The sequence below is a fragment of the Mustela nivalis genome, assembly GCF_964662115.1.
Source record: "Mustela nivalis genome assembly, contig: HAP1_SCAFFOLD_737, whole genome shotgun sequence".
Lineage (NCBI taxonomy): Eukaryota > Metazoa > Chordata > Mammalia > Carnivora > Mustelidae > Mustela > Mustela nivalis.
In genome coordinates, this window is record NW_028135926.1 from 82,678 (window position 1) to 104,465 (window position 21,788).

The 21,788-nt window shown below is 47.9% G+C and overlaps 1 protein-coding gene across 1 annotated transcript; it reads left to right on the plus strand.

The window, feature by feature from the left end:
* Positions 1–1,072: 1,072 nt before the first annotated feature.
* Positions 1,073–21,395, plus strand: LOC309857451 (uncharacterized protein; the record flags this gene model as incomplete). The annotated part of the gene is made up of 4 exons (XM_082750153.1): positions 1,073–1,169; positions 2,106–2,269; positions 3,268–3,410; positions 20,173–21,395. 4 exons carry the CDS (start codon positions 1,073–1,075, stop codon positions 20,198–20,200), a joined length of 432 nt encoding a protein of 143 aa, XP_082606279.1. The 3' UTR covers positions 20,201–21,395.
* Positions 21,396–21,788: the final 393 nt, after the last annotated feature.

Genomic DNA, 21,788 nt, shown 5'->3' on the forward strand with positions numbered 1-21,788 from the left:
CTGAGGAAGGGGTGGCAGAAGAAAGAAAAGAGGGCACATGGCAGATGCAGCCCCGCCTGGTCTCTTTCCCGAGCAGTGTGAAGAACAGCGGCCCAGTTGGGGGGCATTCTCGGAGATGTCATCTTGACGCCCGGGGACCGCTGCAGGTGGGCAAAGCAGCTAAGCCCACTTTGATGTTTCATAGGTGTGAGCCTCACGTCCGGTTCAAGCCAGTCCATTCAGGGGACAGTGGGCGTAAATACAGGGAAAGCTAAGGCCCAGCTGGGCGCCTGGCCAGGGGTGCTGCTCCCTCTGTGCTCAGCAGCTACCCCGGACCACGACCGAGTCAGTTTGTGCTCCCACCGCTGGGGAGCACCACTCAGTCTCTGCACCGGCTCCTTGCTCTCCTTCTGAAGGCCCCAAGGCATGGTTCGGGGATGGGGGGAAGTGAGGCCCGTGCAGGGAGGGAGGGATGCCAGAGGAAGGGCGAGTCTGGATCCCCAGAAGCAAGTGACAGGACAGGGTGAGCTCTGTGGGAAACTGGGGCTTCCCCAGTAGAACACCGAGCCTTACAGGGGGATGCTGTTTCCCCTCCTGGGGGCTGTCCTGATGGGTTAGTCACATGGGTTGCATTGGTCCCACGGCTGAGCAGACCCAGATACTCTGTGGGAACACAGGACTCACAGTGTCCCTAGGGGATGCCCTTCCCCCAGTTTCTTCCCCATTAGCTGTGCCTGGAACTGTGACGTTTCTGGGTGACAGCGGGGCCTTCCCCGGACTCACACTGCTGTAAAGCATGAGGCCCGCCCGTCTCTAGACACAGAGCATCCCTGTAAACAGCCGAGGGGATGCTGATGTGTGGACGAGCCGCGGCCCTGGGACCCGACACCCTCCTTCCTCAGGGGAGCAGAGAGGTGTTATCGGACTCATCAAAGGGGGCCTCTCAGCAAGAGCTCACCCCGTTATTATTTTATGAGATCGTTATCATCGGTAACCACAGTATTAATAAAAATTGAGGGTAATAAAAGAAATCACAGAGGCAACTAATGCTATCAACTATGCAATAAAAGGGAGGAAGCAGGCTTCGTTTATAATGACAAATTCTCTTTGTGTCCCAAAGCGCAGAAAGAAGGCTGGGAGGAAGGGGCCACTAGGCAGCTCTAGAAGAAAAGCCCACACCTTGCTTCCAGGTAACCACCTCTCAGTGGTATGCTCTGGCCTGGGAGAGCTAGAGGGCTCCCCTCCAGGAGAACATGGGGTGGAAGCAGGGGTTTTCTGGTCTCGTCTGTGCTTACTTAAGCCCTTCACCCTCTCCACCTGGAGGAAGACACTTCTGAGCCTCCCACTCCCACCCTCGCTGGGTTCGCGGCACCCGGCCCGGCATTGGGATTGCCTGGTCCACGTGGTGCTCCAGCCCTGCGGGGGGCTAGGACCCGGAGTCCTGCAGTTGGCCTCCCCATGCTCGGCCCTAGTCACCCTTTCTACTCTCTGCCCATAGCAGCCGGCACGGCACCCACCCCTCCAAAGGGACAAGGCCACCTGGGAGGCAGTGTCCCAGCATCCTCCAATGCCCTGAAGCCTACCACGGAGGTGCTCCTTAACTTCTCCAGATAGCTCCTTTTCACCCCACTTTTCACCAGATCTACACAGTGGGTCCCCAGAAGAACGGCAGCAGTAGGTGACATGGGGCATGAGCAGCAGGGATAGGAGGGTAGGCCCGGGACAACCTTGTCCAACCCAGCCCCTACCCCTATCCTTCCCTCATGCAGCAAGCATGGGTACTGACCCTCACCCTGACCTGGTCTCCCAGTGACATATATGTGGTACTGAGGTGTGCTTTGAGCTCACATGACCCACTGGGATGTCCCTATATTGGAGAAAGGGCCTGTGCCTCCCACAGCCATAGAAAAGGAGGTGAAACCCAGCCCCAGTCTGGGGGAATGAACCTCAAGGATAACCTGGTCACCTCAGATGAGAGAAAACGTGGGCTCGTGCAGACCCAGCTCTGAGCACTGTGGAGGGGGTGGGGGGAAGGCGTTGGGGGGTGCACCACTCAATGCAGCTGATGGGGAGTACTTGGAATTGGCAGCATCAAGCTGTTGCCCCTCCCTGTGTGTACTTCCCAGGTGATTCTGTGGGGCCAAGGTTGAGAAACATCATCGAAAAAGGTGGAAAGGATTTGACAGTTGCATTTGACTCAGCGGAGCCTCCACCAAGGAATAATCGTGTGCATTGTGAACCCTCACTCCTGTGCACAACAATGGAGTGGATGCCGACGCTGGGGCCAGAGGTATCAATAGGGCCAAGAAATCAGGGTGCACAGGCATTTGAGAGAAACTTGACCTTCATGGAATTTAACAATTTGCTAACAGCTGTGACCAAAGACCCCCTGGTTCATTTGACAATGGCGCCTGCTTTTATTTATCATGAAGAGAGTGGAGGGGGGGAAATAAAAACCCTAAAGAAAAAAAAAATCCCAAAGAAAACCAGTTGCACCTGTTTCTATAAATGATAACTGTCCTAGTTTTCTTACAGCTGAGATTCACTTGGTGTCCCTCTTTCAAAGTCATTCCTGCTGTAAATTCAGAATGTTTACACACAAAAGCAAACTGGATGAGCCTGTTTTGAAGATTTTCTTCGTGGAGGGGATTGCTCCCATTTGTTGTTGTTGTTCTTCTTCTTGATTTTTAACTTTAGGTGTATGTGAACCCCTGGTTCTGTCATTGGGGTCTCCCATTAGTACCTGAAGCAGAAAGCATTTCTGCCACCCAGGAGCTATCTTCGTTTGCATTAGCCATTCTTTGCTTACTGTGGTAGAAATACAGAATCCAACATGGGCCATTTTATCAGTTTGTAAGTGTGTGGTTCAGGAGCAGCGTGAGTACTCACTTTGTTGGGAGGCTGTCCCTCCCCGCCCACTTCCAGAACCCCTTCGTCTTCCCGAATAGAAACCTTGCACCCATGAAACCACAGCTCCCTATTATTTCCTTGTCCCCTCCCTGGCCCCTGACGGCCAATTTTACTCTTTGTCTCTCAGAATGTGTCTGCTCAGGGTTCCTCTTGTGAGTGGAACCATGCAGTATTAGTCCTTTGGGGTCTGGCTTATTTATATGTCCCCAAGGCTCATCATGTTGTAACGTGTCAGATTTCCCACCCCCCGCCTTTTTTTGTTTTAGGAGCTCGTTTTCGTTTTTATTTTTAACTATGGTAAGATACACATAAGTTTTACCATCTGAACCTTCTTTGAGTGTGCAGTTCACTAGTGTGAAGTATATTCCTCTTGTGCAGGGCATCTCTGAACTCTCCCATCTTGCAAAGCTGAAACTCTCCATCCTGATTCAGCCACAGCTCCTGCTCCCTGCTCCCGCCTGCCCCTGGCGGCCACCATTAGAATTGCTGTCTTCGGGAATCGACAGCTTTGGTTACCCCATGTAAGAGGAACCATATGCTCTTTGTCTTTCTAGGACTTGCGTATTTCACTTAGCATCATGTCCTCCAGGTTCATTCATTGTCGTAGCAGGGTCGGAACTTCCTTCCTCTTTCGGGCTGAGTAATGTTCTATTGCATGCATATGCCATGTTTGGTTGATCTGCTCACGTGTCAGTGGACACCTGGGTTGCTTCCCCACTTTGACTCTTGTGAATAATGCTGTTTATTTGGTTGCACAAAGAGATTACTAATTTCTGAGTGAATTGCCTGAGGCCTGGAGCCACGGCCCACCGCTGAGGACACCAGAGTGGTATAAGATGGACACCTGTTGTTGGAAATATCCGATGACATCCTGAGGGATGGTGTTCTGAAGATTTTCTCTCCTGGTGTAAACAGAGGACGGTATGAAACTTCAAGCTCCTTCAGAAAGTCGTCTGCAACCGGAACGGAGCTCTCATGCAGCCTTATGAGATCGGTTGCTTAGGAACCGTTGGCTAATCCCTCATTGATTTAACCAATAAATGAGGGATGAGGCGGCAGCAGCACCTGGAATTTTAGTGTTAGCTCATCAAACCCCGAGGCCCTATATTTTTTAGTAAGTCGCTCAGGTTGTGGCTGCGAAGCTGTGTTAAGACAGAAATCTATTTTCTAAGAAGCCTTCAAACCAAGTCCAGGCCACTTGTCTCTGTGCCAGAATATTCTCTGTGCACAAAGGAGATTGCAACTACTGGATTCTCAAGTGAAAACTAGTTTGGTGGTTAGACCTGAGGTACTTAAGAATGATAAGACTGGGGGAGGACAAGGGGAAAATTCCGACATCAGACCAATAACATGAACAAAGGAAGGCATAAGCAGAAGGGAAAAAGAAGATGTAGCAACTGATTTTTATGGGACAAGACGAAACAATTGGGAATACAAGTTCATGATGCATTCTCTACAATCCCAAAGTCCAAAAACTGAGGGTGTTTTTTTTCTTTCTTTCTTCCTCTCATTTGGTGGAAAACCTGACCTAAAATGGTCTGAGGCAAATTAAGATCTTTCTTCATTCTTCATAGGGTGACTGTTCAGAGTCTTTGCCGTAGAACTGTTAATGAGTTTAATTATGAGGTACTATCCTAGCCCCTGGGGCTGTGACATAAAATATGATATTTGCACTATATTACCTTCTCCCAAACTGAACATTTCTGAAACCTGAAACACATTCGGCCTTGAAGGTTTTGAGTGAGAGGCCGTGGATCTGTTCAGCATACCCAAGAGGCAGAGAAAATCATAGCTACCAAAAATGACTGAAAAGGAGGACCTCAGATTGCTTTCAGCATGTTATTTTATCTGCATGGTTCTCTCCTTGGGAAATGAAACAACCTAGTGATAATTAGATGCACTCCTTTGCTTGTTTTCTGGATGAAAAGGGTTCAGAGGCGTGTTATTTTCCTGTGGCACGGAGAACCGAGCCGAAGTGTGGAACAAAGGGAATGACAAAGGAAACGGAGCTGAGCCCCGGGGGCCGTCAGTGTGTGGCCCCGCAGGGACAAATTGGGGCCCCCTCCGCCCCGCTGCACAGGTGCAGTTTGCAGCATAGGGCGCAGGCCTGGGTGTGAGCGTGCACACACGTACATGGAGCTGACGGCTGGAGGCCAGGTGAGTCCTTCCTGTCTGGATGAAAACAAAGTAGAGGGTAAGGAGATGGAGGGTGGGAGAGAGAAGGGAAGACCAATGACTTTCTGACTTCCGGTGAGACAAAAAAAATGATGAAGCCCAACATAGCAAAAGATAAGTGCCGAGTACACACGCACCTGCTGATTGCTGTTTATGACCCCCGGCAAACACCTGAAGCCAACTTAGAGCATCGCCCAACAGAGGCTCCACACACACAGTCATCGGGCTTCAGCACAGTTCTCTACTGTCTACATCAATTTCAGATGACAAACCAGTGCATCGCTTGTTGCAGGACCCATGCTCAAGTTTCTAGCTGAGGGAAAGGAATGCCGAGAGCTCTTGGTTCTAAAGAAAAGTTCTAGACTCGTCGATGCAGTTAAAATAGGACCAGGTCGATCCAACAACTGCCAACCGCAGGCTTGATGAGGAGGCTAGAGTTTCCCTGAGAAGAAGTCTTCGGAAGGAACTCCTGGACACAGAGTACGGTGGGGGCTCTGCTCCACGACAGAGCCGAGTGGAGAGAGCGCTTCCTCTGCCTGCCTTCCCTGCTACCTCAGGCCACAGGGAGGTTGAGGGAGCCTCCACAGAAGGCTTCACAGAGACTGAGGTTAGCTCTCAGCAGCTCACTTTGTTGCCAAATGCTCATTGAGCTGGGGAGACAACACTCAGGCCTGGCCCATGCTGCTACCAGAGCAGACAGTTCTGGAGAGAGTGTGTCGGGTGTCCCTGGACGTGTGGGGTACACCTGAGCAGGGAGACTGTAACCAGCCAAGAGAGGGGAGAGAAGGCACCCAGGGGAGCTGGCCACCCAGGACAGATGGCAGGGCAAGGAACGTCCCCACAGAGGGAAATGGGGCCCATGTCATCCTAAAGAATCCTGCCCAGGAGAGGTTTTTAGCCAAGGGGCTGTAGGTGTTATCAGAAATGCAAGACTAGGGGCAGCTGGGTGGCTCAGTGGGTTAAAGCCTCTGCCTTCAGCTCAGGTCATGATCCCAGTGTTCTGGGATCGAGCCCCGCATAGGGCTTTCTGCTCAGCAGGGAGCCTGCTTCCCCCTCTCTCTTTGCCTGCCTTTCTGCCTACTTGTGATCTCTGTCAAATAAATACACAAAATCTTTAAGAAAAACAAAGAAGAAGAAGAAGTGCAGAACTAGAAGATTGGTCAAAACAGACCAGCCCTGGAGTATAGCTCACGAAAGGGAAAGCAAGGATTTAAAAGTCTTTTAAAACAGAAGGCCCAGGGCACCTGGGTAGCTCAGTCAGTGAAGCGTCTGCCTTTGACTCAGGGTCATGATCTCAGGGTCCTTGGATCGAGCCCCGCATCAGGCTCTCTGCTCAGTGGGGAGCCTGCTTCTCCCTCTCCCTCTCCCTGCGGCATTGCCTACTTGTGTTCTTTCTCTCTGTGTCTCAAATAAATAAATAAAATCTTTTAGAAAATTAAATTAAATAAAACAGAAGGCCTACAGGGAGGGCTCTTTGCCTCTGTCCCTGTGCCCCTGCTCCTTCCCGTACCAAACATGGAGGCAGAGGGTGGGGGAGGGGCCGAAGTGAAAAACCAGACCCGGATTCCTCTTCTTTCCTCACCTTCTGGTTCCCTGGGCTGCAGGCTGGGCCCAAACAGTAAGGGAGCAGAGGTTGCTGGTCGTGCCAGCTGAAATCTGTCCGTTTAATGGTCTTTCCTGGCTGGGACACAGTGTGCTAGATCAATGATTCACTTTTTTTCCTCAATCCTGGAAAATTCTCTCTCTCCTCTCCGGCTGTAATTCTGATGCGGTGTCTCATCCCTCTCTCTTATCACCTCTTTAATATCTTCGACATCCTTTCGTTCCAGGTAATCAGGTACAAACCTTCATTTATGGTTCTTCCTCCAACTGTCTAATCCCCTATTTGACCCTTCCGTTACATTTTTATTGGAACTCTTATGGTATTGTTCTCATTTCTATAATTTTGATTTTTAAAATTTCACCTTACTCTTCCTAATCATGTCTTGCTGATAATCTTCATGGCTGAATTTTTTTATTTCTTGTATCACCGATCCGTAGCAAGTCTGTCTTCTCTGACAACTCCAATGGCCACTGCTCCTGGCCGTTTATATCTGCTGTCCCTTGTTTCCACTCACTCTGACTCACAGTGCCTTGCTCTCTTGGATTTGGTTACCTCGGACCATGAGGCCACTGCTTGATCTTAATCTGTGTGGATATTGTGGGTTTACAACCCGGACGGGGAGTGTGGACTCTCTCCTGCAGAGAGCACTTGCTTTGTCTTCTGCCAGAAGACAGGGAGCATCACTCATTGTTTTCAGCTCTTATGGGGAGGACAGGCTCATTGCGGGAGAGGGGTGCGGGGGGGTGGTCTCTTTCCTGACCTCTGTCTGGCTCCATTTCTCCATAACATTGCTGTTACCAGCAATTCCCTACAGACGAGCCGTACCCCCAACCTCCCCACCCCCCTGCCCCTACCGCAGAATCCCCTACCCAGCTAGTTGTTGCTCTGTGAGCCCAGCAGTGTGTCCACTGCTGTGTCTTTTCCAGGCTTTGTCGTCTGGTAGGGGGATGGTTCCTTGTAGCTCCTAGGCTCTAGTCCCCACCTTTATAATGATAAAGAAGTATTTTAAACATATGGATACATCTTAGCACAAATTCCTCCAGACAAAACCATGGTACTCTTGTCTTTGCTATTGATGGTCACTGCTATTTCATGTGACTGGGGGCAAGTGGCTTGTCTTTGAAGCCAGAGGTTTCTCATCTGTAAGTGGGGATGTTGATACCCACTCGCTAGAGTAATAAAATGGCTAGAGTAAAGCGGTTGGCTCGATGTCTGGTGCCCATTTCCCTACAGATGGAACCCCGTTTCTGGTCATACATTTGCCACTGTTGGCGAAGATATAAGGTTTAAAAATCTATGAGGACTTAAAAAAAAAATCCAAATTACAATTAATCTCATCTAGCAGATTTGTGCAGCAAAGAATTGTATTTCTCAAGAAAAGTATTCACACTGGCCGGTGAAAAATGAACCACGGGCGTGGAAGCATGACTTGCTTAAAAACTATGCAAAGTCTAAAAAAACAAACAAACAACAAGACACAAAAAACCCCATAAAACCAAAACTATGAAAAGTCTAGCGTGATGTAGCAGGAAGCAGGGCTGAGGGAAGTAGGGCGTGAGTCTCAAGACAGGGCTGGGCGTGAATGTCACCAGAGAAGTTTCAGGATTGTTACCCCCGGCTGCACATTCCTTAGTCTCTGTCACGTGTGCTGTGCTGTCCACCCCCACCCCAGCCAGGCCCCCCACCTCAGTGTTGCCAGAGCATGGGTGCCAGCAGGTTGGGTCAGGAACCAGGAACCAAATCAGACCCCAGGGGGGCTCTTAGGATAAGCATGGCCCTGGGTAGCTTTGGGGTCACATGGACATGAAGAACGAGGAATGTCGAGATAGCCTAGGTCCCCAGTCCCGCCTTCCCAGGGTCAGCAGTATGGGGAAGAGATCCCAGAGCATCTGGTTTCCAGGCCGGTGTTCTCTGCCCTGCTTATGTGTCCCGTGGTGGTGGGGTCAACTCTGACCACCAAGGTGCGGAGCTCTGCATGTGCAGCTCCCACTAGGGGCAAAGCCACAGGATGGGCACACAGGCTCCCTGGTTCTCTGTGCCCAGCCCGCACCCCCTGCCTTGCTCTGCCAGCCCTGTGACCTTGGCCTCACTATGTGTGGAGTCCTGGGAAATGGTGCCATGACCTGGAAAGGGCTTGCTGTGCCTTATAACACTCAGTAAAACTGCTGCTGAGAAAATCTCCCATTGCCCCAGAGGATTTCAAAGCCTTCAGTGCAACATCAAGGTGTTTTATTCTGACCCGAAGCCCATTTAATTAATTCCTTGGGGAAGCTAAGTATCCCGTTGAGTGCAGGGAACACATAGAAAACCTGGGCTCAAGTGGCCAGCTGGCAAGGAGGTTGGAGCTGTGAGTCAGCCTGGGGGCTCTTGGGTTGACAGTGATTAGGGTCCCATGGTGCAATTTACATATTCCCACAACTGGCCCAAGTCCCTGTCAGAGAGTTACCCACGTGACTTGGGGGGAGATGACAGGACTCAGAAACCCCAAAACTGATGAATTCTCTCTGTTGTCCAAGCACATCCACATCAAGTATGAATAACTCAGTTCCAGAATGAAGGTCTGAGTATTGACAATAAATGTGAGACCAAAACCATCATATGAATTTTAAGTATCGCCAGTGGGGTTTTTTTCCATCAGAAAGAAAATGTGTGAGCATATCTGGAAATACAACTTTCTTGCATTAGGACAGATGCGCGGGAAACTTCAGCTCTTTTAACAGAGGGTCAGCACTCTGGCTTTCCCAAATTTGCATATGTAGAGGCCAGAAAAGTAGAAATCTTGGGAATTAAAAATGCAAGAGTCAGCCACTTAAAAGCATTTCTCTAAACAGCTGGACTTTCGCTGATTTGGGGTATATTAGGACGGTTCGGTTTTCATTTACTGTTGGTTGCCTAAAATATGAAGTCTTCTTTTTCTTATGAAGCCTCTTTAAACTAATTTTCTGAGGATGATTCTAAAAGCCTTGTTCCCAAATGTTGAGGGAAAAGCACCCACCAAGGTGGTTATTCTGTAGAAAACAGGTTCCTTAGGTACATACCATGGCACGTTCAATTCGATTCATTAAGTAGATATGAGAGGATGTTGGACACGAGGGACGCCACGTAGAGGGTCCCTGTCCTCCAGAAGCTCATTACATGGTGGAGGAGCCAAGCATAAAGCAAACGAGCAAACAAGGATTGCAAGTGAGAGGTGCAATGAAGGAAGGAAAATTTTTTTGGCAGGGAAATTCTGATAGAATAGAAGCTTGCAGAGTGCTAGGTGGCTCAGTTGGTTAGGCAACTGCCTTCAGCTCAGGTCATGATCCCAGGATCCTGAGATCGAGCCCTGCATTGGGCTCCCTGCTCAGTGGGGAGCCTGCTTCACTCTCTGCCTTCCTCTGCCTTTGCTTGTGCTTGCTTTCTCTCAAATAAATGGAATCCAAAAAAAAAAAAAAAAAAAAGAATAGAAGCTTGATAAATCCACAGCCCTACTTTTTGTTACCTGCTCTCCTGGTGCAGAGCAATGACATGGGTAGTAGGACAGGCTGTGAGTGGAGGTGAGACAGAAAGTCCTAGTTGAGAAGCTCTGCACGGGAGTTCAGGACCTAAACTGGCTAGCAGAGGCAAGTTCAGTGGCCTAGGTCTTCAATGTGTTATGGAGGGGGTGTTTCCTACCCTCCTTGGGCTTCTGTGTTGTCTGTTCACTCCCACACTTTGTGCTGGTGACTGTGCTCCTTTAGTTCGCCGGGACTAAGAAAACCCTTAGGCTGCCCCCAAGTGATATGTTCCCTTATTAGGGTAAAAGACAGGTTAAAGGAAATATCAGGGCCATGCAGTGGCCAGGAGTTGGCAGGTGCTGCTCAGCACCTGACAGGAGCCTGGTGGTCACTCCTCTCAGGTCTGGGGTATATGGGCACCCTAGTAGTTGGCTTCAGGGAACAGGCACTCATGGCTCCCTACCCAGGCCTCATCTCCACCGTGACCCGGCCATGCTGTCATGCCACTAACCAGCTCCACTCCTCCTCACAGCTCTCACATACTCCCATATCTCTGTGCTCTGTCCCTGCATTGCCCTCTCAGCCCCTCTATATCTTTTAAGATCCTACCTTATAGATCCTACCCCAGCTGGGATACCCCTCATCCGGTATACAGAATTGGCTTGGAACAGAGTTTTGGGGGATCAGTCTCACCTCTGAGCAGGAGTCCAGGTCAGTGCTCAGAGCCCCTGCTCCCGCCAGCAGTGCCTTTCTGTGAACTAGAAGCAGACGCCCTGTCAGGGAAAATGATTATAGAAAAGACTGTCTCTGAGTGGGTGGATTCAAAAAAGGGGTTCTTGCACCCCGGCTGGTGGAATGGCTTTTTGCAGCTGAGTGTGGCCTGGATCACAGTGCCTATTTCCCCCCTGGGCCAGGGGTCCTGACCAAAGCATACCCACATGGTCACACACAGGAACCCTCAGGTATGCATCCTCTGTCCAACCGGTTCAACTCCCCTGAAGAGTGGTCAGGTGGTGCAAAGGCCTCCTCCCCTGAAGAGTGGTCAGGTGGTGCAAAGCCCTCCAGGCAAAGAACCATGCTGAGAGCTGTGGCAACAGCAGGAACCCGAGTCTTCCCAACCTAGGCTGTGGACTTGGTGACCATGGAAGCGTATCCTCCTCAAGGGAAGGGAGACGGCAGTGGATGGAGCCAAGCAGTACCAGACACAGCGTGACTCACTGATTAATTAGCACCTTGGTTTCTGGTTTTTTGTTTTCTTTATTTTTTTTTTCTGCAGTGGGAATGCAGTTTCCATTCCCTAGTAATGGAAAAAGGTATCTTTCCTCTTCCCTTGGACCTTTGGGTTTCAGAGTTATGGGCTCCTCTGCCCAGGGGCTCTGGGCACTTGACCTGGACAGCTTTTTTCTGATCTAAGCTGTCACCTTCCCCTAGGAAGTGGGGGTAGGTGGCCCCCCAAATCATCCCTAACCCCAAATGGCACAACTCTTTATATGAACTACCAACGCTAATAAGAATTACGTAGCCAAGAAGAGCAGGAGGTGGGAGGGGAAAGGGCGAACGTGTTTAGCAGGGGAGACAGGTTTGTACAGTTTGGGCGAGGAGTAGAGCCCTGCCCTGTGCTTCCAGCAGCGCCTGGGGTGCAGGACCTCTGTTGGCAGAGGCCGCGGAGATGCCCGGCACCTTCATCCTGGGAACCATAGCGAGAGTTTGTCTGCATGGCCAAGCTGGGGTTGGGGGTGGGGGACGCTGATCCCACTAGCAGAGCGGTCCACTTCCAAATGGCCTACGCTGGGTAAGACACAAAGCACAGGCCACCGTGAACTGACTGGCAGCTTTGCTATAGAAAAGAGACCGCATGTGGATTTGCAGGTAGGTTGTTCGGGTTTATTTTAAACCGTAGAGAATGCCTTCCTCTGGCAACGATTGGAAACTTTTATAGCAACTGAAAAGCCAGAAGCCAAAAGAGCTATAATTTACAAGCAATCTATTTTGCTATTTTGCGTGTGTGCATGTGTGTGTGTGTGTGTGTTCAAATAGGTTGGAACAAATATTTTCAAGTGTCCATGCCTCTCTCTTATTATGTTTTTGACTTTTAGACAAGGACAGATGGCTGGCATTTTGGGTCATGCAGATCCAAATTCCTTTTAGAATCAAGTGATAGACACAGCTTAGCCTTCTCTAGATGGAAACAGACTGCAAGGCATGCAAGAATTCTGACATCCCTGCTTAATTTTTTTATGTGTGAATACTAGAGTGACCCCAGAGATGGGTGGCCCTCCATGGCATCACATGGGGACCCATGACAATGAAATAAAATCTGGCTCCACGTTGTCACTCACTCTCAATCGGTGAGTGGTCACTTGGAGCCAACTATGGTTTGATTTCTAAAAACAGAAATGGAGCATTTTCTGCCCCTTGGGAGTCACAAGACAATTCATACCTGCTATACCTACTTCTCTACCACCAGCTCCTGGGTCCACACAGCGTCCTGTCTTGCCTGAACCACTCCAATAGCTCCCTTGCCAAGCCCGGCTCCATATGCAGTGCCCTCAATACGTTCTCCACACTGTGGCCAGAGGGAACTTTTCAGGTTCAAATGTGATCCTCTCATCAACCCTGTGCTCCAATCTACTGTCCTTTTCCACGGCTTCCCATGCTTCTGGGCATGAAACCCCTAATGCTTAAAGGGGCTTACTGGCCCCTACCTACCTGCTTCATTTTGCTTCACAACCCACCTCATTCTTGGGACTCCATCCATAGCTTTCTTCCTTCCTCTTGAAAACACCACAATTCCTCCCACCTTGAGACATTTGCACACATCATCCCTCCTATCTAATGCACACCCCTCTTTCAGTCCTTTGGTCCCACCCCGCTTCCCTGGGCAACCTTTTCTGAACCTCCTGGACTGGGTCGGATCCTGGATTTATCTAACACTCATGTGAGATGTACCCTTGCTTCATACATGTGTTACAGCCCTAAGTCTACATTGGTGATATGGTTTCATTAATGTCCTTCTGCATGGACTCTAAATGCCACATACTACGGGGACCTCTGTGAACATTCAGACCTCTGTTATTTTGCTCACTGCTACATCTTCAATGCCTTGTGCTGATGCTAGAAGAAGCAGGTCTTCCAAACTTTGTCAAATGAATGAATGAATACACATAGAACTATGAGTCATTTATCAACAGGCGACCCATGAGGCACTGCCAAGGAAACTTTGGATCCTCTGGTCTGGAAACCAAAAAAAAGCTATATGATCTCTAAGGACCTGTCAGGCCATAAAATTCTATGACAATGAGGGAGGATTTCTAGACAAACGACCAAAAAAAGGGAACACAAAAGAAACAAGCATTCAGTAAGGAAGACCACAGAAAACATGGCTAAATGGTACTATTTTCTCCCCGAGCTTTTTGTAGGGATTTCCTTCTTATCCGCCGAGGTCGAGGAGTATATCTTTTTATCTTTATATTCCCAGTGTTCCGCATCTCGCATGCGGCACGTAGTAGGCACTCAGATATTTGTTGAATGGAAAGAGCAGTTCATCAGTTAGAGAGGTATGAACATGGTGACACTATTGTCAATTACTAAATCAGATTTCACATTAATAATTGATTGTGGTCACTGAATTCCTGTATTATGATTTTATTAACTATTCAGCAACGTTCAGGGTTTGTATTAACCTTCCAGCCTCTTTCATGTAATTGAATGTAATGGCTAGAAAGGGTTTGTGATAACAAGGTTAGGAAGATTCCATGCCCTCAATTTGATTGTCCGCTGTTCTGATGTGTAGCATGGGTGGGTTTGCCCATTTCGGGGCAGCAGACCCTTGATTCCCTGCACTGCCGGTCTGCTCAGCTCCTTCCTGCTCCCTTTGCTTCCTTCCCCTCAGCTCACCTCCTGTCCTGGTGGAAGTCACAGATTGCGGCAACCACTTCCGGTTAGAAACACAGAGAAGCTCCGGAAGCTACCAGATCTGCTTCCGTGAAAATATATTGATTTTCAACCCAAGGACTTTCATCAACTGTTCAGAAATGCCTATCACTATTTTCTGGATGGCTCTTTCAAAGAGTTTTAGTAGGGTTTATTTAACTGATTTGTTACCCAGAGACCCAGAGCAAGGGGTCTGAATTTACAAAGGGTCCATGTGCTAACTTCTGGTTCCTTAAGTGAGCCCTCTCTCCAGAACTTTGCTCATGCTGTTCTTTCCTCCTGGGATTCCTCTCTCTTGCTCTCTCCCTGCCTGAATAAGCTCAGCTCATCCTTGGGTTCTCAGCTTAGACTGTCCTTCCTTCTAGGAGGCTTCTTGGACCCTGTAAGCCTGAGTGAGGTGCTGCTCCTTTGAGCTTCCAGCACCTGTGGTTTCCCTCAGAATAGTTTTCCCACACACCATGTTTCCTTATTTCTATCCTCCATTCCACCTAAAGCTGAATGAAGGCAGGGACTGTGTCTTAGCTATTGCCAAGTTCCCAGGACCTGAAATAATGCCTGGTTGATGAACAGGTTCACTGACCCTGGGAATAAGGTCCCTGAAATACAGAGAATGGGTTGAGCTTGGCTTTTTCCTTGGGTCCAGGGGTCTGGCACTAGCCTGGAGTCGAGGGTTAGCCCAGAGTTCTCCCTACAGGTATACACAAGTGGCATTTTTGCTTATTGTTTCATTATGATAATTATATTCTTTCATCAATAACAAGTTTAAAAAATCTTGCCATATACCTTTGTTTAAAAAAATATTTATTTATTTATTTGAGAGAGAGAAAGAGAGAGCAGGGTGGGAGGGGCAGGGGGACAGGGAGAGAGAATCTCTAGCAGACATCGTGCTGAGCCAGATTCTGGGCTCGATCTTACAACCTGGAGATCATGACCTGAGCTGAAACCAAGAGGTGACCACCCAACGGACAGCAGAACTCAGGTGCCCCCCAATTTAGCCATGTACCTCGATGACCAGGTAACTGCTTATTCTTGCTCATCATAACAAAAACAACACAGACAGTCAATGATGAAAACACAGAAACCCTTCAGCTATAAAATGACGTATCAGTTTTGATTAAGGTAACCTTCTACGAGGATCACATTTCTTACTAGTCATAACTAGATTTTTCCAAGAAAAGTAATTTGTGCAGTTGCTGTTTAAGTCTATTTTAAGAGTTAAATTATGTAAAAACCTCGTGTGTTTTCAAAAAACATTAGCCATCCACATTCAGTGTTTCAGGAAAACTCAGCTGCAGCAGTAGATCTCGTTGTGGAAGGACTCAGAGTATTCCAGTATGGCTAGATCTGCTATGGGTCCACAATGCCTTTTTGGCTCACCACAGGCTGCTAATACTTTCAATTCAACTAACTTGCTTGGAGGGTCGAGATCATTTTCATAGTTTGAAAAGGAAAGACATTTCTGTTCTTCTTCACATAGACTGATCGGGTCCTCACCTTCCAGGAGAATTACTCTTCTCATGATTCTGCCAACGGCACTGGCGTGTGGACAGGGTAGCTGGAGGAAAAAGTAGCTCCCAGAGAAAGCGTTGATCGGGACACTGTCCTGTGTTAGCATCCTCCTGCTTGTCACGACACAGGATGTAGACTGTTTCTAACAGTGTCCTCGCCCTTTCAACGTCAAGAGATGGGGACAGTATGCATTTCGTTTTTTCACATAAATGATTTTGGGTTGTTTGTAAAAACTTTTGCAAATCAGGATGTGCTTTGTTCACAAGCACACAAACACTAGGTGGGCACCCTGGTGGGCAAACACACTGCCTTCTGGGGTCCAGAGGTCTATCTTATTCCTAGGATTTCTTCCAGGAATTCTATCCATTTTATCACTGAGGAGGGTTGGGAGGTTTTCACTGTAACCAGTAGAGCATCCAGGGAAATAAATTCACAACTTGCTCTTCTGATCTAGAGAATGTTGTCATGGCCCCATTGCCCTTAAGGAAAACTGACCTGTGAAAATCCAAATAAAAGAATGGGGTTTGGGCTACTGGAAATGAGCCTTTGCTTCTTCTGAAATTCTCCTGAATTTCAGGTGCATTTTTATGTCGTGATTGCAAATAATGAGCCTCATCATTCCCGGGGGAACAGGTTGTGAGTACAGGCCTCTGTGTGCAAGGACAGGACCAGACACCAGGTTGTCAAGGTCTGGAAACTCCATCTCTGCTCTCTAGGGCTGGCCATGTTCATATGTACTGCAGAGAGCCATGGGGGGATTGGAAAATGTGAAGATCAAATGGGAGAAGGAAGCTCCCATTACAGGAAAACAGAGTGAGGGGGTGGGGGGCTGGCCCTCAGTACGTCAACTCCATCCCTGCACCAGGTCCTCCCCTGGGTGCCCTTCTTGATGCCAGACTCCTACCTACCCTCAGATGTTAACAAAAATGCCATTCCTCAGACATCCATACCAATGACAGCCCCAGACCTAAACTAGGTCCCCTTACTGGTCCCCATAGTGTCCATCTATCCTGGAGTTGTGCTGGGTTGAGGGAACCCCGGGCAGTGTGACTGCTCCTGGGATCGACCTTCTGGAATGTGTCTTGCATCCTTTCATTCATTCCACCATTGTTTGCAATGCTCTACTGTCCAGAGGTGCCTTTCACCACCCTCCCCAAGCCTGGCTAACACTGCCTTGTCCTTTGGGACAGACCTTTAGGCAGCCACATCTGTCTTTATCCCTGCTCTTTGTCACCACACTTAGCAAAATGAAGCATAATTATAGTCTTCTGTGTATGTCTGTCTACCATCCCCCTCCTGTGAACTCCAGCATGGTAGCCCAAGACCAACCACAAAGTAGGTGTCCTGCTATTATTCTTGGATGAATGAGATCACTTAGTCAAAGTTCTTTTGGATCCAATGAGAGTATGAAATGTAAGAATGGATAGTTTCTTAATCATGGTCATGGCTAGTTTGTTGCAGAATTCAGACTACAGGGTTATTCCCATGTCTTCTCCACTGTGTCTGTTGGTAGTTAATTTCAGCATGTTTTAGTGTAACACTGTTTAAAGAGAGGCTTTAAACATTATAGAAATATAATATAAATATAAAGCAGACTGTGAGGAGGGTCCAAGCAAAGATTCATAATATGGATTTTTTCTGAGCCCTGAAACTAGCCCTACAGATCTGAGAACAGAATGTTATTCAGGGTTAGTAACTTGAGTGTGAATAAAAGAATGCAGAACAACCTTTTTGTCAAATTGTGAAGCGAGGCTGTGAGAAGGGGAGCATTCATTCAGTTCATTTCTTCACTAGCTCCTAGTTTTAGATTCAGTGAATGTCTATGTCAAGCCCGAGTTAGGCACTCACAGTCCAGGGACAGATAATTTAAGTATGTGTGTAAGATCTGTGAGCAATAGGAGATGCCCTGAGCACATAGAAGGGGCAGTCACTATTTTTGAATAAATAAAATCAATTGGAGAATCAGCTGGAGACCAGGATGCTTTTAGGGGCAAGTGGGTGGTTACGAAGCTGGGCAGATAAGTGGAGACTAGTGCAGGAAAGTCCTTAACACCACCTTTTGCAGCTCAGGCTGAACTCTGGTGACTTGGGGAAACTCCGTCACTCCACTCTGCTCCTAAAAGGCTCTAATGCTAGAGGATAATGGCTCATTCTGTGTGTGGGCACCTGCGCACCCATCCGTGTATACGCGTGTGTGCACAGGGAGGGAGAGGGGAGGAAGGCAGGGCAAGAAAGCCAATTCTCTCCTAGCACTCTTTTACCCTTCCCATTAATTAAATGCTCCTATGCAGAGACTCACAAAATCATGTCATGCTGCAGAAGAACAATTAAATGGCCGAATGGTCCTCGATGCATATCCTTCATTAGCCAGCACCTGTGGTGCTTGAGTGTAATTCAGAGGGACTGAAACGGGCCTCATGCAAGATAGTCGTTCCATAATGTTCATACTTTTAAAACACGTCTGTGGACTTCCCGAACATTTGCTCCTTGCTTTACGTAACTTCTTTCCTTAAAAAAATGTGTACATGCTGGAAAAAAAAAATGTGTTCATGCTTAGAAACTATTGTTAAGTGGAAGCTTGTGACAGAAGTCACCATAAACCCTGGACTTACTGATGCAGACAAGGCCTCGACATTCCCAAAATTTGCTCTTTCCAACTGTTCTGCTTCAAGGAGAAAGTGTGTGCTCTGCGCTGGTCTTTCATACCTGTTGTGTTTTCCTTTGCTTTTATTTTCCCAGACCCAGAACGTACAATGTAATTTCTTTTAAAATCCTGAAAAGTTTGATTTTTAAATTGGAACAAAGTTTTCAGACATTGATTTCATAGCTTTCTGGCAAAGATTACTTTGATTTTTATGTCCCTGTGATTCTATCATCAAATAGTTTTTATTGTAGTTGTTGCTGTTGTTTTTTCTGAAGCTCTGAATGTGAATGCTCTGGGTTTGTCTTTCCCTTTCAGAGCCAAACAAAATATTTGCTGCCCTCCCCGCTCAACTGCAGCAAGCTCCATGCTTGCCCCCATGTTCTCAGGCTTTCCTGGGCAAGAGGCACCTGCAACTCGGGTATCATTTGACTTTGATCCCCCTGCTGAGCTGGTTTGCCCCATTTTCTCCTTCATTTTGCCATGAACTGTGAAAGTTGCTTGGTCTCCTGCACTTAACAAAGTCCCATTAACATATGGTCTGTTGGTGCAGCAAATTTTTATTACAGGTTTGGAGATAATGGAGAATTATAATAAATAAAACAAGTTCAACAACCAAACCAATGAAACAAGAAGAACACAACCCGAACCAGGAAACATTTTAAAGCTCAGCCCCCTCATTTGTTGGGAGCTGCCTGTTCCATCCACAAGGGCTGTCTCTCACACCCCCTAACTAGACACATTTGCTCTTTCCCTTTAGATAACTTTTCCCCTCGTCTTCTGAAAGGATCAGAGACCCCACTCACTTCCATGTCAGGGGACAACTGAATACCCCTGTTAAGGATTCTACACCCAATTCCAATGCATGTGGGGCCCTTCCCCAGTACCCCCTCAAGCAATTCTCTGGCACTAACCAGGTGTTCTAGAAATCAACTTAATCCAGACACTATCTATCTGGAGACAGCATCAGAGCCCACAGGTTAAGGGCTCAGTCCCACAAGCCTCTCATCCACTCAGATGTCAATTGCACAAGGTTGTTACTTAAATCAGAGATTCCCGCCACCCCCTCTTGGGCTCACAGGACTCAGGAACCAAGTTTACTCTCTATATCATTGGTTTATTACAAAGTATATTAAATGATATGAAAAAGCCTGCAGAAGAGAGCCACAGGGCAAGGTATGTGGGAAGGGAGTTGGCATTTCCATGACCTTCTTGTATAAACAATTCCCCAAATCTCCATGTGTTCACCAACCCTGAAACTCCCCAAACCTTGTCCTTTGGGGGATTTATGGAGGCTTTGTTACATAGGCATGATTGGTGAAATCATGGGCCATTGGCCATGGACTCAACGGCACCTTTCCCTCCCCCAGAACTGGGGTGGTACTGAAATTTCCAACCCTGTAAACAGAGGGTTGATTTTCCTGACAACACTCCCCATCCTTAGGCAGAGTCCCAAAGTGTCTTCATTAGCATAACAAAGGCATCCTTGCTGCTCTCATTGCTTGAGAAATTCCAAGGATTTTAGGAGCTCTATGCCAGAAACAGGGGCTGGGAGAAAGACTAAACGTGTATTTCTTACTAGAAATCACAGGATCATACTTGCTGGTAGCAGTGGGGGGCTAGCAAGAAGCAGATGGAGCATGGAAGGATTCGACCCAAGACCGTTTAGTGAAGGGGTTATCGACACGGGCCAAGGGAAGTATCAAGAAATGTGAAATCCCCAGAGATTAGCAATGGTGGGAGGATGTTATCACTGCTGGGTCTGACCAGTCTGGTCAGAATCTGTTGACGGTTGGAGCCTCAGAAGAGCGAGCTCCATGACGAGCTGGGGCCGCAGAGGAAGACAGCCAACACTGGACCCTTGGGGAAGTAGGGATTGGGATACGGAGTGGGGTGGGATGCGATAAACACATCTCTCTCTCCTCTCCTCCTCTTTTCTCCTGCAGGTGCCTCTCATTGACTGAACCCACCTGAAAGCCAAGGGGCAGGGGAACCTGGGTCATGCGGTCCTGGAGGTCAGCCTCCCTGGGCACAGAGGAATGCAGCAAGAGGAGTACTACTAATAACCAGCCTGTTCTTTATACGGAGAAGTTTCATCTCTCTCTTTGTTTGAACTTCTCCCACTCAGATTAGTCCTATATTGGCAGTCTTTAAGCAACCAAAATCTTACCAAGTATTTTTTTTCCCCTCAAACTGAAGAGCTTTCTCTCCCTAAAGAGAATTCTGCCATTTGTCAAGAACAAAACCACCAGCATTAACAATAGTTACTCCTTCATGGTTCTTAAGGTTTAGAGCATCAGGTCTTTACAGTCTTTTCTCTGTGTATTTTTTAATGGTCTTATTGAATGCTTCCCCCCCTCCAAACACACCCTCAAGCAGCACAGGGCCGGGCTGTCTTAGCTATTAACACACAACCGGTGGTGTCCCCTAGCTCACCAGTGAATGTCTCTCATTGATTGTGTTTTATTAATATAGAAAATGAAAAAAAATATGTATATATATATATATGGGGACAATGGGGAAGGTGTGATACTGATAATCGTGTTCACAAATTAGTAAACGGTAGGTTGTGGGGATACCTGGGTGGCTCACTCAGTTAAGCATCTGCCTTCGTCTCGCGTCACAGTCCCAGGGTCCTGGGATCGAACCCCGCATCAGGCTCCCTGCTTTGCTCCCTGCTTTGTTTCCTAAGGAGGCTTCTCTTTCCCTATCTCCCTCTCTCTGGGACTGGAAAACAAGAAACCCTATAAAGGACTGTTTTTTTGCTCCTTTCCCTGCTTCTGTTCTTGCTAGGACCTGCACCCCGCCTTACAGACGCCTTATAGAACAGATCATGCATGTTCTCCTTGTAAAGGGCAAGGAGTTAATGATTTCTTTGGAGTCTTCCAGCACTCTAGGTGAGATCTAAGGAATGACCTGGCAGGATCAACAAGAGTGATTTCCAAGACTACTGACTCACCAGGAAGCCTGATTCCGGGGCATAAGTGACTTATAGTGGACCCCCTAAACACGCCTCCTGTGTTGGGATGCCTGGGAAGACGTGTGTCTCCGACCACAATTCTCAGTAAAAACCCCAGACCCCAAGCAAAGACCAAATTCTGTCTCATTTCCTTTCTTAGTCGCCCAGATGCTCTGTCTCTATGTCTTCAATAAACTCTACTCTCACTTCTTCTTGTCTTGTGTTTGATTTTCATTTTGCTTAAAGTCAATGGCCATCTTGACTGGTCCTGCAGGACCCAGTCTGGGTCCTTCGACCTGCCCACCCGGCATCACCTCTGGGGCCTGAATAGGTAGCTCCAGCTGAAAGCCCCCCCCCCCATGACCCCAGTATCCTCCCCCTTACTCTAAGAAAGACTGGTGGATATTCAAAGAGATGCTAAGGGTGGCTGACACCTAATTATCCCAGGACAATTAAAGTAAGATTTCAAACAAAACACTGGTGACAAAGGCAATTTGCTCTCTTTTTTACTGTTAGGAGTAATTATTTGCTGGTTTATCTCTTGTAGTGATATTTTTATTTTGGGTCTAAAGAATAGACTGGTTGTTGGCTGCTTTGGTAATG